Source organism: Terrapene carolina, unplaced genomic scaffold (genome assembly GCF_002925995.2).
Source record: "Terrapene carolina triunguis isolate 2854851 unplaced genomic scaffold, T_m_triunguis-2.0 Scaffold93, whole genome shotgun sequence".
NCBI lineage: Eukaryota > Metazoa > Chordata > Testudines > Emydidae > Terrapene > Terrapene triunguis.
Window position 1 is genome coordinate 30,572,810 of NW_020664444.1, and position 15,009 is coordinate 30,587,818.

Here is a 15,009-nt window from a genome sequence, read left to right on the forward strand (position 1 = left end):
TAAAGCAGCGGGGGAAATGGTCTAAAAATATCCTCAGATTGTGAAGAAGGTCCTTAGGATTCCTTGCCATCTGTGGAACTGTTCACTTCAGGAAGCTGGTGTTCAATAGCTTTTTGTTTCATAGCTACTGAGGATAGACGTCAGCATCCTGGACTTGGACAGCACCAGCTTGGACTCTGCTTTGAGAATCTGCTTTGCTCCCATGCCTGTTGGCCACCTCTTGGTGTCCACTTCCTCCAACAAGCTCCTTGTGCTTGATGCTAAAACTGGGCGCTTGGTCCGAGAGGTAAGGAATTTGTGAAGCAAATGCTCTGTGGTCTCTGGGATATCCCTCAGCTTCCACACCTCTTGACAGTGCACACATGTGAATATGGGACTCCGTGATGAAGTCCTGGCAATCATAGGCTTCTAAGAAAAACTGAATCACCTAAAGTACGTTGCTAATATGGTTATTCCCCAGATGAGGATAAATCTGTTCCCTCCTGCTTTGCTCCCTCACACTCTTGTCACCTGGCTGAAGAGTACCACGTTTATCCAGATTCGGTGTATCTAACAAACTTTGCAGTCTGTGTATAGTTACAGAGTGATGTAGGATTGGAAGCAATCACAGGTCTTCCATGTCTGGAACAGCTGGGCATCTTTGCCCCCTCTCTCTTACTGTTTGAAACTTTTTTTTTATCAGAAGAGGGCAAAAGTATTCCTTTGCTTAAACCCCTTTTCCTCCCATTTCCAATTGGACATCTTAGACAGTCTGTCCTTATGTTTCTCTCTCGGATCAAGCTGGAAACAGCTGGTTCAGCTAGCAGTGATGATGTCTTGTCTTGTTCACAGGTGTCTCGTGTGCACAAGCTATCCTGTTCTTCATTGGCACTGAGTGAGGATGCCAGGTACCTGCTGACGGCCGGTGACAGGGTTGTCAAAGTGTGGGACTATCAGATGAGGTTCGACATCAATTTTCAGGTACTGGATTCAAGGGAAAAAATCAGTGGTGCCTTACACTTTTCCACTATGAATGCCACTTAGCTCTTCTGAGCAGAAAGCAATAGTACAGCTAACCTCCTCCACATGGATTTGCCAATGGCCCTCAACCTTGATTTGTCCAGTTTTGATCCATGGTTCCCAGTCATAACTGTGATAGTTTTGTCCAATTGGACATGAATGGAGAACACCAAACACATTTCACTTAATAATAATACTTAGTATATCTATAGCACCTTACCATCATTAAGTAATCCTCACCACACCACTATCCAGGACACAGATAGGCGGGCGTTACCCCTTTTACAGATGGAACAACGGAGAGCAGTGAAGTGGCTTGTTCAAGGTCACACAGGAGTTGGGCAGAGCCGGGATGAGGACTCAGGTTCTTCCAGTTTCCAATCCCATGCTCATTCCTCCAGACCACTGCAACCTCATTAAAGAATGACCCCAGAACTCAACAGTGCAGGCCTGGTGTATGCACCCTCAGGAGGTACATAAAAGAACCTCTGTTAGGTAGTTGTGGACAGAATTCCCCCTGTACTGTATATCTGATAAGGTACGATAACTATATAGAAAAATATGAAAGAGCCTTTTCCAGGAAGGCCCTTTACCACCTTATCTGTGCTGAGGGGAACATGAATGGTCCTAAGAACATGCAAAGGTGTAGCAGTTGCATTGGAAGTACAAGACATGCCCCTCCGCTCTTACTTTCTCCCAGGTATATATTGGCCACTCGGAGTCAGTGCGACAGGTGGCCTTCACCCCTGACCAACAGCACGTCATCAGCATTGGAGATGCCATCTTCCTTTGGGACTTCTTAGCTGTGTCTAGAGTGGAGTCACCCAAGGCCGAGTAAGAGCACTACAATCCTTCATCAAATCTCATTGGCTTGGGAATGCTTTCCATTGTTCCCCTCTCTCTCCTGTTCTCACCCCCATTGTTGTAACTCTTGTCTCATTACCTTTCCAGTGTTCATCCCTATGTTGAGTCCCTTGTGCCTCTCAGAGCTGGTGAGTTTGCCTCTTTCATTTTACACATTCAGACACATTTTTCCAAAGCTGTTTTCAGGACACAGGAGAGCCTTGAATTGATTATAAATGGGATTTTAGCTCTTTGGCTAAGGATGCCAGGACACCAAGAGCTAATTCTTTGTTAGTGCTAGGGATTAATCTGCAGTTTGAAATCTCCAGCTGATTAGTGTTTCCCCTTGTTACAGAGACAACTGCTGGGGAGGGCAAGGGCAAAGTGGGTCAGCCATGGGCTAGCTGATAAACTTCTTCCTGATCTCTTCCATCTCTTACTCTTCTTCCTCCTCGGCTCTGTTACCTTAACCTCTCCTACTTTTCTCTCTCTCCATTGTCTCTTCCTTCTCACCTCTCCCTGTCTCTCTCTTCTCTCCTCCTGAGGACAAAGGATAAGGCATCTGTAAATGACTTCATCTGGGTATGAGGAAGCTGGAGAGCTGAGCATAATTGGTACTGTATTGCCATTGCCTTAGCCTGTCTTCAGAGGACGTCAGAGGGAATTACCCAGTCCCCTTTTCTGTTCACAGAAACTAGCTCTGAGAAGCTAAAAGATTTTACATCCAGTGCTAATGAGATACCCCGCCAGTCAGCTCCTCTTCCATCTCTGGCCTCACCACCACATCTGGACATCAGCTCTATCCACCAACCAGGACGTGATGGTGAGAAGAGGAATCACCTGGAGAGAAGGGGAATTAAGGTTTCGTTGGGGGAAAACTCCCTTTATAGTTCAACAGCTGCCCTGGCACCTCTTCCCTCCACCTGTAGGTTAAGATGAGCGACTCTGCACCTTCCCTTCCCGTCCTAGTACTGTCTAGTAATTCTTGGTGCCACTTTTTCCTTTGCCCCCGGTTCCATCTACTGAACTGCTGACCAAACATTTCCAAGGGTGCTGTGAATATCTCTGATCTCTGACCTTGGGTGAATTCCCAGATTCTCCCCACAGGCAACAGGAAAATGCTGTGGGGAGAATCTGGGCATTCAAATGTTTTGCTTTGTAACCTCTCTGTAATTGAAGGGTCAGCCACTCATAGAAGCACAGAATAACTCTCCCCTCATTTCTACCAATGTTCCTCTGCAGATATTTTCTCTGAGTCAGATGAAGGGGAGGAAGCAGGTCTGAAAGGCAGCAGCAGAGGGGCTGCAGATGGAAACAAAGACCACTCGGCCCTTGTCATGGAGGAACCAGTCGAGAATGAGGAGACTCATGTTATGAGGCCCAAAGTGAGTCAGGAGTGTTCGAGGTCTCCCAGTCACTCAGGAAATGGTAAATCAAGGGTGTTCTGGGCCTTTGAAGAGCTTCGCTCCTTTGGGGAGCAAATAGAGCATTCGCCTGCAAGGCAGTGTGTTTCTAGCAATGAAATAAATGAGGGAGAATCCATGAAAATATAGACACAAGTGGAATGTTTATGTTGCATTCTGTACGGTGTCTGTAGAAATACTGATGGCCTGCCATGGGTTTCTGGGAGGGATGTGATTTAAGCCACAAGATCAAATACAGTATGCGTTCCTAGAGTTCCCAGGTGATATTTCCTTCTTTTGGATATCATTTGCCACAGGAATAGAGTAAGGGAAATTTGTTTTGGTCTCTATGACTGTTTGTTGTTTTTCTGTTTCCCTCCCTGGTCCATCTCCATCTCTGTTGCTGCTGCTTCTAAGCACACAGGGCTCCTTTCTACCCTGTAACCTGTCTCTGCTTTGAAGTTGTGCTTTCTGTTAAAGCTCTCAACGTGTCTATTAATAGAAATACAACTTCAAAGCTACAGCACCTCATGGCCAGCTGCCAGAGGCATGAAGCAGCCAGTGCACAAAGCCTCAGGCAAGATTTGTCAGAGAGCTTCCGTTTAAAAGTAAGGCTTGTTTCACTATAAAGTGGTGGTTTTCTATTTGCTTGGCTTGTTCTCCTCAGGTACTGATGCTCATAGTGCACAGTGTGGTAGTACTTTGAGTTTGTGGAGTATCTGTCACCCTGACAAAATGACAAATAGGTTATTGAATTATAGTCTGTCTTTACACCTGGTATGCTGGCATTTTCCAACCAGAGAGGAGATTGGTAGGAAAATATGTATATGTATCTCTGTGACCCTGTCCCTGGTGCAGCCATTTGCACCTGGGCAGAATGGGTGTGAATGTTACATTCTGATTGGGTCATTTTACACCCTCTTTGTGCTGAACAAGGTGCAGGGCAATGTAGAATCCAGCCTGTGTGTGTGTCCATGTGTACACACCTCCTCAACATCCAGAAGGTTAATAAACCAGAACATTAACTGGCCTAGTTGCTCAAGATGCACCATTACCATGAGCAAAGTTAGGCTTATTTTATGTTTTGTGCTAGAACCTAGAAAGGAGACCAAGGATCCTGAATCCCAGTACTATATCCGCCCAGATTCCTACAGGCACTTTACTCCTCGCTTCAAAGCATCTGCACTCCCCAAGGTAAGAATTGCCCCAGTGCTAAGAGCCTGGCCAGGTAAAGAGCAGGAAAGATTGGTTTTGATTTGGTTCTTTCCTAATGTAGCTTCCTTTTTATATCTCAGGCAGTGGAAAATTTTGTGAAATGCACTCCCATGTTTTAGAAACCTTTAGCACTAGCCCTACTTTCTGTTATGACCACAGATGAGTTGACTATGACCTTTCCATAAGTGGTTTTGGGTCACTTATTTTTCTCTGCAAATCTGTATATTTTTTGTTCAAAAAATACTGAGAGTGCTTCAGAGAGTCTGTAGGCACGTGTTTGAGAGCAGATGCCTTTCCCAGTCTGCTGTACCAACACAATTCACACCGTGTGGAAAGTCCAAACTTACCCCTTCCTGGGATTCAGCTTTATTAGCAAACAAAGCAATGAGAACATAAATTTCAGCTCAATCCTTCTTCCCTGGTTTTACAGCTCCTAGACTTCCTCCCTCAGGACTGCTCACTCACACTCGAGATCCCCTGTTCCTCAGAGAGCTACTCCCACCTCCCTTATCTCCAAGTGGGGTAAATAAGCATCCCTGTCAGTGAGTCAGCAGAATCCATTTAACCCTTTCCCAGCAGGACTAGCACCTACTCCCCAGGTGGGGTGTTTGGCAGTGTTACCCCAAATCTATTAGAAGATGCTTGTGAAGATATATATATAATATATATCTGGAAGAGCATATATGTCTGGTTTGGCTGGTGTGGGTTTCACTTTTTGTATGTATAACTATAGAAGTGGGTGGGCTTGTGTTTGACTGTTAAACTCTTTGTATGTGTGTGTGTGCAAGTTCCTGTGCGAGTATTTAGAATTGAACCGACATGGAGTATCCTGTCAAAAGTAGTCTTGCACCAGTGTCTGTTTTCCTTGCAGAGTGTCTTGTATCCTCCAGCTGGTAACGAGGGCCTGAAATTAAAGGCAGTCATTGGCTACAATGGGAATGGAAGGGGGAATATGGTCTGGAACCCAGACACAGGTATTCTAGGGCTGAGTCTTCAGGAAAGTGTGTGTGTGTATCCCAACACTTCTGTAATGGCACATTAAATGTGAAAACATTGCACAGTTAGATGAGTTAAATAGTCTTGTTGCCATCCACGAGAGCTTCACTCTGCTGTAGTGAGTTTATTTTGTACCATAAGGGACCCTTTTTATGTGATATCAGCAAGTGCTGGCTGATACAGGCATGTTGGCGAATCCTATTAGCAAAGTAATTTCCAGCCTCTAGTTGTTCAGTTCACATGGTGACAGGGAAGAGAGCTTGTTGTTTTATAGGCCCTCTCACCTCTTTATGTCAGAGCTGTTAAATGGCACTGAAGAGCTTTTCTTCATCAAATTTGGAGGAACAGAGATTTCTACCTCTGCCCATTCCCTGATTGGAAGGACACCCCATGGCCTGTAATTGAAAGGCAGTTAACTCTAAAGCACTCTAGACAGAAGAGTTAGTTTCACTTCTGTAATTATACTGTGTATGTTAGATGCAGCAGTGTACAGGCCTGTACACAAGGCCTCTGTGCTGACCTCTCCTGATCTCATATCCCTCCTCTTCACACTGCACCTAGGTTTTTTTGCCTATACCTGTGGCTGTGTGATTGTGGTTGAAGACCTGCACTCGGGATCGCAGCAACATTGGCTTGGCCACCCTGAAGAGATCTCTACTTTAGCAGTCAGCCATGATGCCCAGGTATGAATGTCTCCTGTCCTCCTGGAGAAGCTTTGGTTTGGCTATATATACTATTTGCCCTTGACTGGATGGACTTTGCTGAATGAGCTCCTATGTGTATCTGTTTCCTCTTCTGCCTGAGCTGCTTCTCTAGCCCACTGCATAGAGACTCTGTTTTTTGGAGTTAAAGCATGCATGTGCTAATCCTCATGCCTCATCTGCAACTAGCTGGCACTTAATGCTGTGTGTATGTGGCCATGAAGCTTTCACTCTTCTCCTGTGTGTGTTTTTTCATCAAGTGCTTCCATCCTTATGAATCTGCAGAGCTTTCCTCTTGCTATCTGTATGAGTTCACTTCTGGTTTAATGGCTACATAGGGCTTGTTAACTCTCCTAGAACACCCATATCATTTTTTATTGAGTTCCCAATGGTGATATTATATTGTTTTGCCAGGTCCTCGCCTCTGCCTCTGGCCATGGGAATGGAGACTCACGCTGTCAGATCCGCATCTGGAACATACAGGATGGGACTTGCCAAAAAGTTATTTTCCATCATGAGACCCAAGTACAGGCCATGGCATACTCTCGTGACGATAGGCTCCTTGTTACACTAGGTTAGTCATCTAAACTTGTAAGCTATGAGCTTGTGTAGGATGTCTCCAGGACAGTGAGCTGGTGTAAAGAGGTCACTGAGGGTATGGTATCCACAGGGTATTTAGGTGTAATGAGGTCACTTGTGATATAGAATTAGGATGTCAAGTTGCTGTTACATGGTCACTTAGGTCACTGGATGTCTACAGAATGCACACACGATGTGATAGGGTCATTTTTGGTGTCTCTTCTGTGTAAGATCACTAGGTTGCTATAGGATTTGACATAAGGGAAGTTGGTAGTACATGTTTAAGCAAAGAGAGTTGAAGTTTAAGTTGTGTCTATGTTAAACTGGGGGGAATTCTGATTAATTTAATATGGAAATGTACAACATGTATATGAAATTAAAGTGATATCCTGAAGTTCCTACTGTCTTTCATGTCATATATAGGGGACTACAGTGACCGGACCCTCGCCCTGTGGAACACCCATACTTATGACCTAATGTCGTCCACCCATATCTTAGAACCAGTCCACGAGGTGGCCTTTAACCCTCTTTCTGCTGGTGAACTAGCCTGTGTAGGCAGGGGAGCAGTGACTTTCTGGCTAATTGAGCAGCAGGGAGCTGACATCAGCCTCAAGGTACATAGAATCATAGAAGTGTAGGACTGGAAGGGACCTCGAGAGGCCATCTAGTCCAGTCCCCTGCAGTCAAGGCAGGACTAAGTATTATCTAGACCAGTGTTTCCCAGACTTGGGACACCGCTTGTGTAGGGAGAGCCTCTGGCGGGCCAGGCCAGTTTGTGTACGTGCCGCGTCCGCAGGTCTGGCCGATTGCAGCTCCCACTGGCCGCGGTTCGCTGCTCCAGGCCAATGGGAGCTGCTGGAAGCGGCGCGGGCCAAGGGCCAGTGGGAGCCGCGATCGGCCAGACCTGCGGACGCAGCAGGTACACAAACTGGCCCAGCCCACCAGGGGCTTTCCCTACACAAGCGGCATCCCAAGTTTGGGAAACACTGATCTAGCCATCCCTGACAGGCGTTTGTCTAACCTGCTCTTAAAAATCTCCAATGATGGAGATTCCACAGCCTCCCTAGGCTATTTGTTCCAGTGCTTAAACACCCTGACAGGAAGTTTTTCCTAATGTCCAATCTAAAACTCTTGCTGCAGTTTAAGCTCATTGCTTCTTGTCCTATCTCCAGAACAGGACACAATACTCCAGCTGAGGCCTAATTAGCACGGAGTAGAGCGGAAGAATTACTTCTAATGTCTTGTTTACAACACTCCTGCTAATATATCCCAGAATTATGTTTGCTTTTTTTGCAACAGTGTTACACTGTTGACTCATATTTAGGTTGTGATCCACTGTAAACCCCAGATCCCTTTCCACAGTACTCCTTCCTAGGTAGTCATTTCCCATTTTGTATGTGTGCCACTGATTGTTCCTTCCTAAGTGGAGTACTTTGATTTATCCTTATTGAATTTCATCCTATTTACTTCAGACCATTTCTCCAGTTTGTCCAGATCATTTTGAATTTTAATCTTATCCTCCAAAGCACTTGTAACCTCTCCCAACTTGGTATCGTTCGCAAACTTTATAAGTGTACTCTCTATGCCATTATCTAAATCATTGATGAAGATATTGAACAGAACTGGACCCAGAACTGATCCCTGCAGGACCTCAGTTTTGACTGTGAACCACTGATAACTACTCTCTGGGAATGGTTTTCCAGCCAGTTATGCCCCCACCTTATAGTAGCTCCATCTAGGTTTGTATTTCCCTAGTTTATTTATGAGAGGGTCATGCGAGACAGTATCAAAAGCCTTACTAAAGTCAAAATATACCACATCTGCTGCTGCTTCCCCCCATCCACAAGGCTTGTTACCATGTCAAAGAAAGCTATTAGGTTGGTTTGCCATGATTTGTTCTTGACAAATCCATGCTAACTGTCACTTATCACCTTATTATCTTCTAGCTGTTTGCAGATTCAACATCTGAACTTCTCCTTTCTATTTGTCAGATTGCCTTGTCTTCTTTTAAAGCCCACACAGTAATGGATATGAAAGGCTCTGCCATTATTAGTCTGTGCCAGTGGGTGGGGGCGATTGGTTTCTCTTAGGCTATGTCTACACTACTACGGGATCAAAGCTCTGGCGATCGATGCACCGGGGGTCGATTTAACGGGTCTAGTGAAGACCTGCTAAATCGATGGCAGAGCACTCTCCAGTCGACCTCGGTACTCCATCCGGAATGAGAAGAGTAAGGTAAGTCGACGGGAGAGTGTCTCCTGTCGATCCAGCACGGTGTAGACACCGCAGTAGGTTGACCTAAGCTACATTGACTCCAGCTACATTTTTCACATAGCTGGAGTTGCGTAACTTAGGTCGACTTACCGTGGTAGTGTACACATAGCCACAGTGATGCAACACCTACTGGTGGTGACTGGTTTTCAGTTAATGCTAAAGTATTGGGTGAATTAACTTAATTCGGGGGTGGTTTTTAAAAATAAACTATCATGATCTCCCTGACCCTGCTGCTTTTTGTTATGTGGCAGGTTCATAGAGCTGCCATCCCTGATATGGTAGGACGGGTGGAACTGACATCTCTCTGCTACAGCACCAACTACCTCCTTTATAGTGGGACCAACACAGGACAGATCTGCGTGTGGGACACACAGACCAACCGCTGTTTCATGACTTGGGAGGCTGATGAGGGTGAGATTGGTAAGTACAGATGCTGCTGGCTTCTGACAGGATTGCATCTTAAATTCCACAGAGACTTGAGAGGAAAGAAGAATCTTGGCCCTGCTGGACCCTGATTCAAGCTGTTTCTCAGTGCTCAAATGCTGAGTCACTGGCAGATGCTAGAATTGATTGGCGCTAGATTCATGCCATACCTGGTGCAAGTATGCATGCATATTTCCTGTGCAATTGCTAAGAGCCTGGGTTCAGCCTCCAACTTCTAGAAACCTCTGGATAGCAAACAAGAGGCCTTGGGTTCAGACTGCTGGTGGGATAGCCACTCCTCCTCCCAAACATTTACCAGCGAACTTGGTTGGTAGAGTCTATCAATCCCTTTATAATGATCAACAAGTGTGGGTATTAATGTTGTATTAAGCATTTCCTTTCTGCTATCCTAGGTGTGCTTCTGTGTTGTGGCAACAGGCTGGTCAGTGGCAGCAACACCAAGAGAATTCGACTGTGGTCAGTGGCAGCGGTGCAGGAGCTGAGGCTGAAAGGTTCTGATGCCAGGTGAGGTGGCTTGTGTGTGCAGTGTCTAACTCATGTTTGCACAAACCTGAAGAGAGAGGTTTGTGCTGAGATACATAGCTACTCAGTCCACTCTCTGGACATACCTTCTCCTTTCTCTTGTACTCCCTGAACACAATAGGTGGTATCTTTTCATTGACAGAGGTAGGCTTTTGACTAGCCTATGCAACTGTTTCCCTTGTCCTTTAATTCTTATCTCCTCCTCTAAATTCCTGTGACTCTTGGTTCATTGGGTCTGGATTCTCTTGGAATTCAAGATGGAAATTTCTGGCTGTTCCTTTCTTATCCTTGTCCCAAGGCATTGGGGTTTAGAACACCTACAATTCTCTTTGTGTATGTCTGTGACAAGCCCAAGTATCAGATTTTTTGAACCAGATACAATTTGCATTTTCTTCATTGGCGTATTTTAGCATGTCCAGATAGGTATTTAATCCTGGTCAGGCTTAAAGAATGTTCCATCTCCTTACTGATCATGTCACTAGTGGTAGACATTCTTGGTATTAAAAATATTTGGGTTTACCTCACCTGATCTCTGTCTTGGTGATTTGTAAAACCTCTTTTAGCAGGAAGAGAATTGAATTTGTTTATTCTGTCTTGGAAAATCACATCCCTTGCTGCCCCTTTAACAACTGTGACTCCCTCTCTTCTCAGCAAAGTCTGTCCCAGCACAATGTGGGGCCACCATCCTCTTTACTACAGGAGTTCAGCCTGGGGAGACTACAGATCTTAGCATGCAATACGCCATCCTGAGCTGAGCAGCCTTCTGGTCTCCTTGGGATGTACTTCTGTCTTTGTCTTAAGTTTTTATAAGGTACCTGTCACCATGGTATCTAAGCATCCTGAAGGCAAGCTCAGCTTGCAATATGCTATATTTTGTTCAAGTTAAGTGTGGTCTTCGAATGCACTGTGAACTGCTAATGTATCCCCCAGCTGAGCCAAGCTTTGATGCCCAACTCTAACTCTGAAATTCCAAGGAGAAGGAAATCTTCCCTGAATTCCTTTCCCCAGATTTCCTGTCAAGTCTTGTAATTCCTGTAGAATGACTCCAGCTCACCACAGAAAGCCTGCTGTTCAGTCAGTCTTTTGCCATGTAGTCATTTGTCCCAGCCTTACATAAAGCTGCTTATTTTACTCTTCCACTTACATGGTACGTTGAACAAGGCAATACTGAGCTAATGTGTCTACAATTCAGAACTCTTGCATGTGCTTTTGGCTTGTTGGAAAGCCAAGTCGGCCTTAGTTGTCTTGTTAAACTAGACCATTTAGACCAGGGGTCTCAAACACGCGGCCCAGGGGCCGCATGCGGCCCGCGGGGTTGTTTTCTGCGGCCCACAAGCTCCTTGTGGCCTCCCCACCCCACAGCGTTTACCTAGAGCGGCTCCAGCCCGACGTGCACTGGGGGCAGGGCAGGCTCCCTGCCTGCCCTGCCCCCGCGCCGCTCCGGGAAGCGGCTGGAACGTGGGGAAGGGGGGCACAGGGGTCTGTGTGTTGCTCTTGCTTCAGGCAGCGCCCCCAGCAGCTCCCATTGGCCGCGGTTCCCCATTCCCAGCCAACGGGAGCTGCTGGGGGTGGTGCCTGAAGCAACAGCAACACACAGACCCCTGTGCCCCTCCTCCCCCAAGTTCCGGCCATTTCCTGGAGCGGCGTGGGGACAGGCAGGCAGGGAGCCTGCCCTGCCTCCGGTGCGCGTCGGGCTGGAGCCCGCCTCCCGAACCTCTCCTGCAGCCGAACCCCCTGCCCTGAACCCCCGCCACACCCCACACCCCTCCTGCACCCCCTGGGAACAGGAAGGGGGCAGAGTTGGGGTGGGGATTTCGGGGAAGGGGTTGGAATGGGAGCGGGGCCTCATGGAAGGGGTGGAGTGGGGACGGGGCCGAGGGCAGCGGGGGGGAGGTGTCAGTAATGCGGCCCTCGGGCCAATGTACTAGTCTTCATGTGGCCCTCGTGATCATTTGAGTTTGAGACCCCTGATTTAGACAGCTAAGCCTTTTACAGCACAAGTATTTGATAAATATCTTTGTACGTGTCAACTCTTCTCTTTTTCTAACTTTTTTTTTTTTACCTGTGAAATATATTGGATCAAATTAAGGAGGCACAGTGGATGATCAAAATAATCCTTTTAGAACTTCTTTCCTATTTCCCCCAGAAAGATGGTTACTCTGTATGGTTAAAGGTAGTCGCTAGCTGCAGTTCTGATGAGCCCATCACTGTAGTATCTATGTAGTTGAAGATAACCATGTTGTCCTTACGGCAGTCCCAGACAGTTTTCCCATGAAGGTGGGTTAATGGTTGTCTTCTACCAGCTTAAGGACGTAGCTAGTTATTTTGTATATTCCACTCTGGACTCCACTTTCCCCCAGGTCTAGCTCAGTCCTTTTGGAACACGAGATGACCCTGGATGGGACAATAGTTGGTGCAACCTTTGATGACTCTCTGGATATGGGAATCGTGGGCACCACTGCAGGAACACTGTGGTACATAAACTGGGCAGAGAGCACCAGCATCCGACTAATCAGCGGACATAAGAACAAGGTGAGAGGGATTGGAAGGGAGTTCCTGTGCTGTAAGGAAGCACGTGTTCCAAGTGCCACCTGAGCCTGAGGTGCAACGCACTTTGAGGATGCTCACACTGCAGAAGGGCTGGGTAGGCCCTACTGAGAGAAATCGCACTGCTGGAGCCTTGACTAAACTGGTAGGGCACTGGTGAAAGAGCTTTCACTGCAAACTAGGCAGTGTGGCCTAGTGAATAGAGCTCTGCACTGTGACTTGAGAGACTATTCCAGGCTCTGCCACTGGCCTGCTGAGCAAGTCACTTCACTTCTGTGCCTCAGTTTCCCCATCTGTAAAATGGGGATGATGATACTGACCTCCTTTATAAAGCACTGTGAGATCTATGGATGAAAAGTGCTATAGAAGAGCTAGGTAATATTATCTCTTCCAAGGGAGAAAGATGGTCTTGTGGCTAAAGCAGAGGACTTGAAAGCCAGGAAATCTGAGTTCTCTTTTCTGTTTTGCCGCAGACATCCTGTATGGCCTTGGTCAAGTCAGTTAACTGCTCTGTGTCTATCTCTTGTAGTAAAAGGGGGGAAATCCTGAGGCATCTCACAGAACCATTGGGGCTTAATTTATGTAGAACATTGGGACCTTGGATGAAAGGCACTCTAGAAGTGCAGTGTTACTTATTAGCTAGACTTCTCAAATGGATAAAGTGGTCTTCTGTTCAGAATACTGGAAAATGTGTCTGAAGGGTGTCAGTCTTGATGCTACATTGCACTACATTTGTGCCTGCTGGAAGGAAGGGTATCTAGATTGGTAATGGGATATGGAGACTTCCCTTCTAAGACCTTCATTATGGAGCAACCAGTCAGAACTTTGCAATTATGGTTCTAAATTTCCACTATAGCCCTCACTAATTTTAATTACCACCATCCCCCGGCGTCCTTTACAAAATCTTCCTTTCCTTTCTTGTGTGCTGTCTCCTACCAGAGGAGAATTTGGTGGGGGCAGGGGAAGCTACGGGTAAGGAATAGGGGCCGATGTGCAACTTGCTTTGGCATTTGTGGAGTGTCAGTCCCCTTTGTTGCTGCAGGTGAATGAAGTGACCTTCAGCCCTGGTGAGTCTCACTGTGCCACGTGTGGGGAGGACGGCAGTGTGAGGGTTTGGGCTCTGGCCAGCATGGAGCTGGTGGTACAGTTTCAAGTGCTGAATCAGGTAATCATTTGGAGTGTGTCAATGTCCTATATTGTCTTGATAGCAGCCACTGCCTGTTGTGGATGGGATCTCTTTGTCCTCACTGAATGAACTGGAGTTGGGAGAAATATTTGTAACTGAAGGTTTTAGATATGAAATCTATGTAGATTAGTGGCATTCACATGTCTTCATTGTGTGTGAGTGGAGAAGTAACCTGCGTGCATCTCCTTGGAACATTCTGCTCCTTCTTCCCATGTCTCTAATCTTGTTCCTTTACAGAGCTGCCAGTGTCTGGCCTGGAGCCCTATCCCCATCTCCCATGGTGGGGCTGAGGGTCAGCATGTTGTGGCAGGGTACAGCGATGGCACCATCCGAGTGTTCAGCATTTCAAGGACAGAGATGGAACTGAAAATGCACCCACACTCCGTTGCGCTTACTGCAATTGCCTACTCTGGAGATGGTGAGATCACATGCTGCTTTCCATAACCAATCCATTGGTGCTGCTTCAAGGAGCATAGTTTGGTCTTGCAGCTCCATTTCTCTGTGTTTGGAGGAGACAGCTCTAACCTCCAGCCACTCCAAATACTGATGACCCTCCCAAGGTCCCGGGCCAGATTCTAAGATGGAGAATTGAAGACAATGAAACTGTGCCAGTTCACACCAGCTGCATATCTGGCACCATGTCATCCTGGGTATGCCGTTGGACAGTAGTTTTGGTACAGCTCAGGGACTTGGCACATAATGAAGCTTTCTTCTGCTCAAAACTCATGCTAGCTATTTTTCTGAAGCAGTGTTTTAAACTGAAGTAAATGTTCCAGTGTCCTCTCATCTCACCTCTCCTCTCTAACCCCCAGGACTAGATTGTTCCAGTCCGGCATGCGCTTGGAAAGCTTGAGTCAGGCATACCTGCAGGCTTCCCCTTTTGGCCTTTTCTCCATCTACAGGAAGTTGATTAGCTCTCTCCTCTCCCCTATCTGCAGGAGAAATCATCTTGTCTGGAGGCAAGGATGGGCTAATGGCTGTCAGCAGCCCTCGGACTGGAATGACCATCCGTGTGCTCATTGACCATAAAGGATCCCCCATCACTGTCATCCAGTGCACAAGGAAACAGGTGAGGCCTGAGTCCAGCTGCTGTGGCACTCTTACACTAGAGCACAGTGTCCATTGTACTGTTACTCCACAGCCATAGAAAGCTGCAGATATGGGGACAGATTAATTACTGAGCTGCTTCATTTACTGTCCCTCTACACGATTTCCTTCTCTAGCCTATGCCACCTCCACAGAATCTTGTTCGGTTTGTTTAGGACAGGGGTGGGCAAACTTTTTGGCCTGAGGGCCACTT

The 15,009-nt window shown here is 46.7% G+C and overlaps 1 protein-coding gene across 1 annotated transcript in view; it reads left to right on the top strand.

Annotated features, from left to right (window-relative positions):
- The window catches only part of WDR90 (WD repeat domain 90), a 52,168-nt gene that overhangs the window by 30,250 nt on the left and 6,909 nt on the right, over positions 1–15,009 (top strand). The window contains exons 22-38 of the mRNA XM_029911287.1: positions 125–286; positions 832–960; positions 1,700–1,833; positions 1,951–1,991; positions 2,534–2,665; positions 3,085–3,270; positions 4,339–4,439; positions 5,332–5,434; positions 6,018–6,139; positions 6,572–6,731; positions 7,160–7,350; positions 9,262–9,430; positions 9,847–9,958; positions 12,337–12,508; positions 13,566–13,688; positions 13,947–14,127; positions 14,648–14,778. Coding sequence (XP_029767147.1) covers positions 125–286; positions 832–960; positions 1,700–1,833; positions 1,951–1,991; positions 2,534–2,665; positions 3,085–3,270; positions 4,339–4,439; positions 5,332–5,434; positions 6,018–6,139; positions 6,572–6,731; positions 7,160–7,350; positions 9,262–9,430; positions 9,847–9,958; positions 12,337–12,508; positions 13,566–13,688; positions 13,947–14,127; positions 14,648–14,778 — 2,349 coding nt within the window. The remainder of the gene's footprint in view (positions 1–124; positions 287–831; positions 961–1,699; positions 1,834–1,950; positions 1,992–2,533; positions 2,666–3,084; positions 3,271–4,338; positions 4,440–5,331; positions 5,435–6,017; positions 6,140–6,571; positions 6,732–7,159; positions 7,351–9,261; positions 9,431–9,846; positions 9,959–12,336; positions 12,509–13,565; positions 13,689–13,946; positions 14,128–14,647; positions 14,779–15,009) is intronic.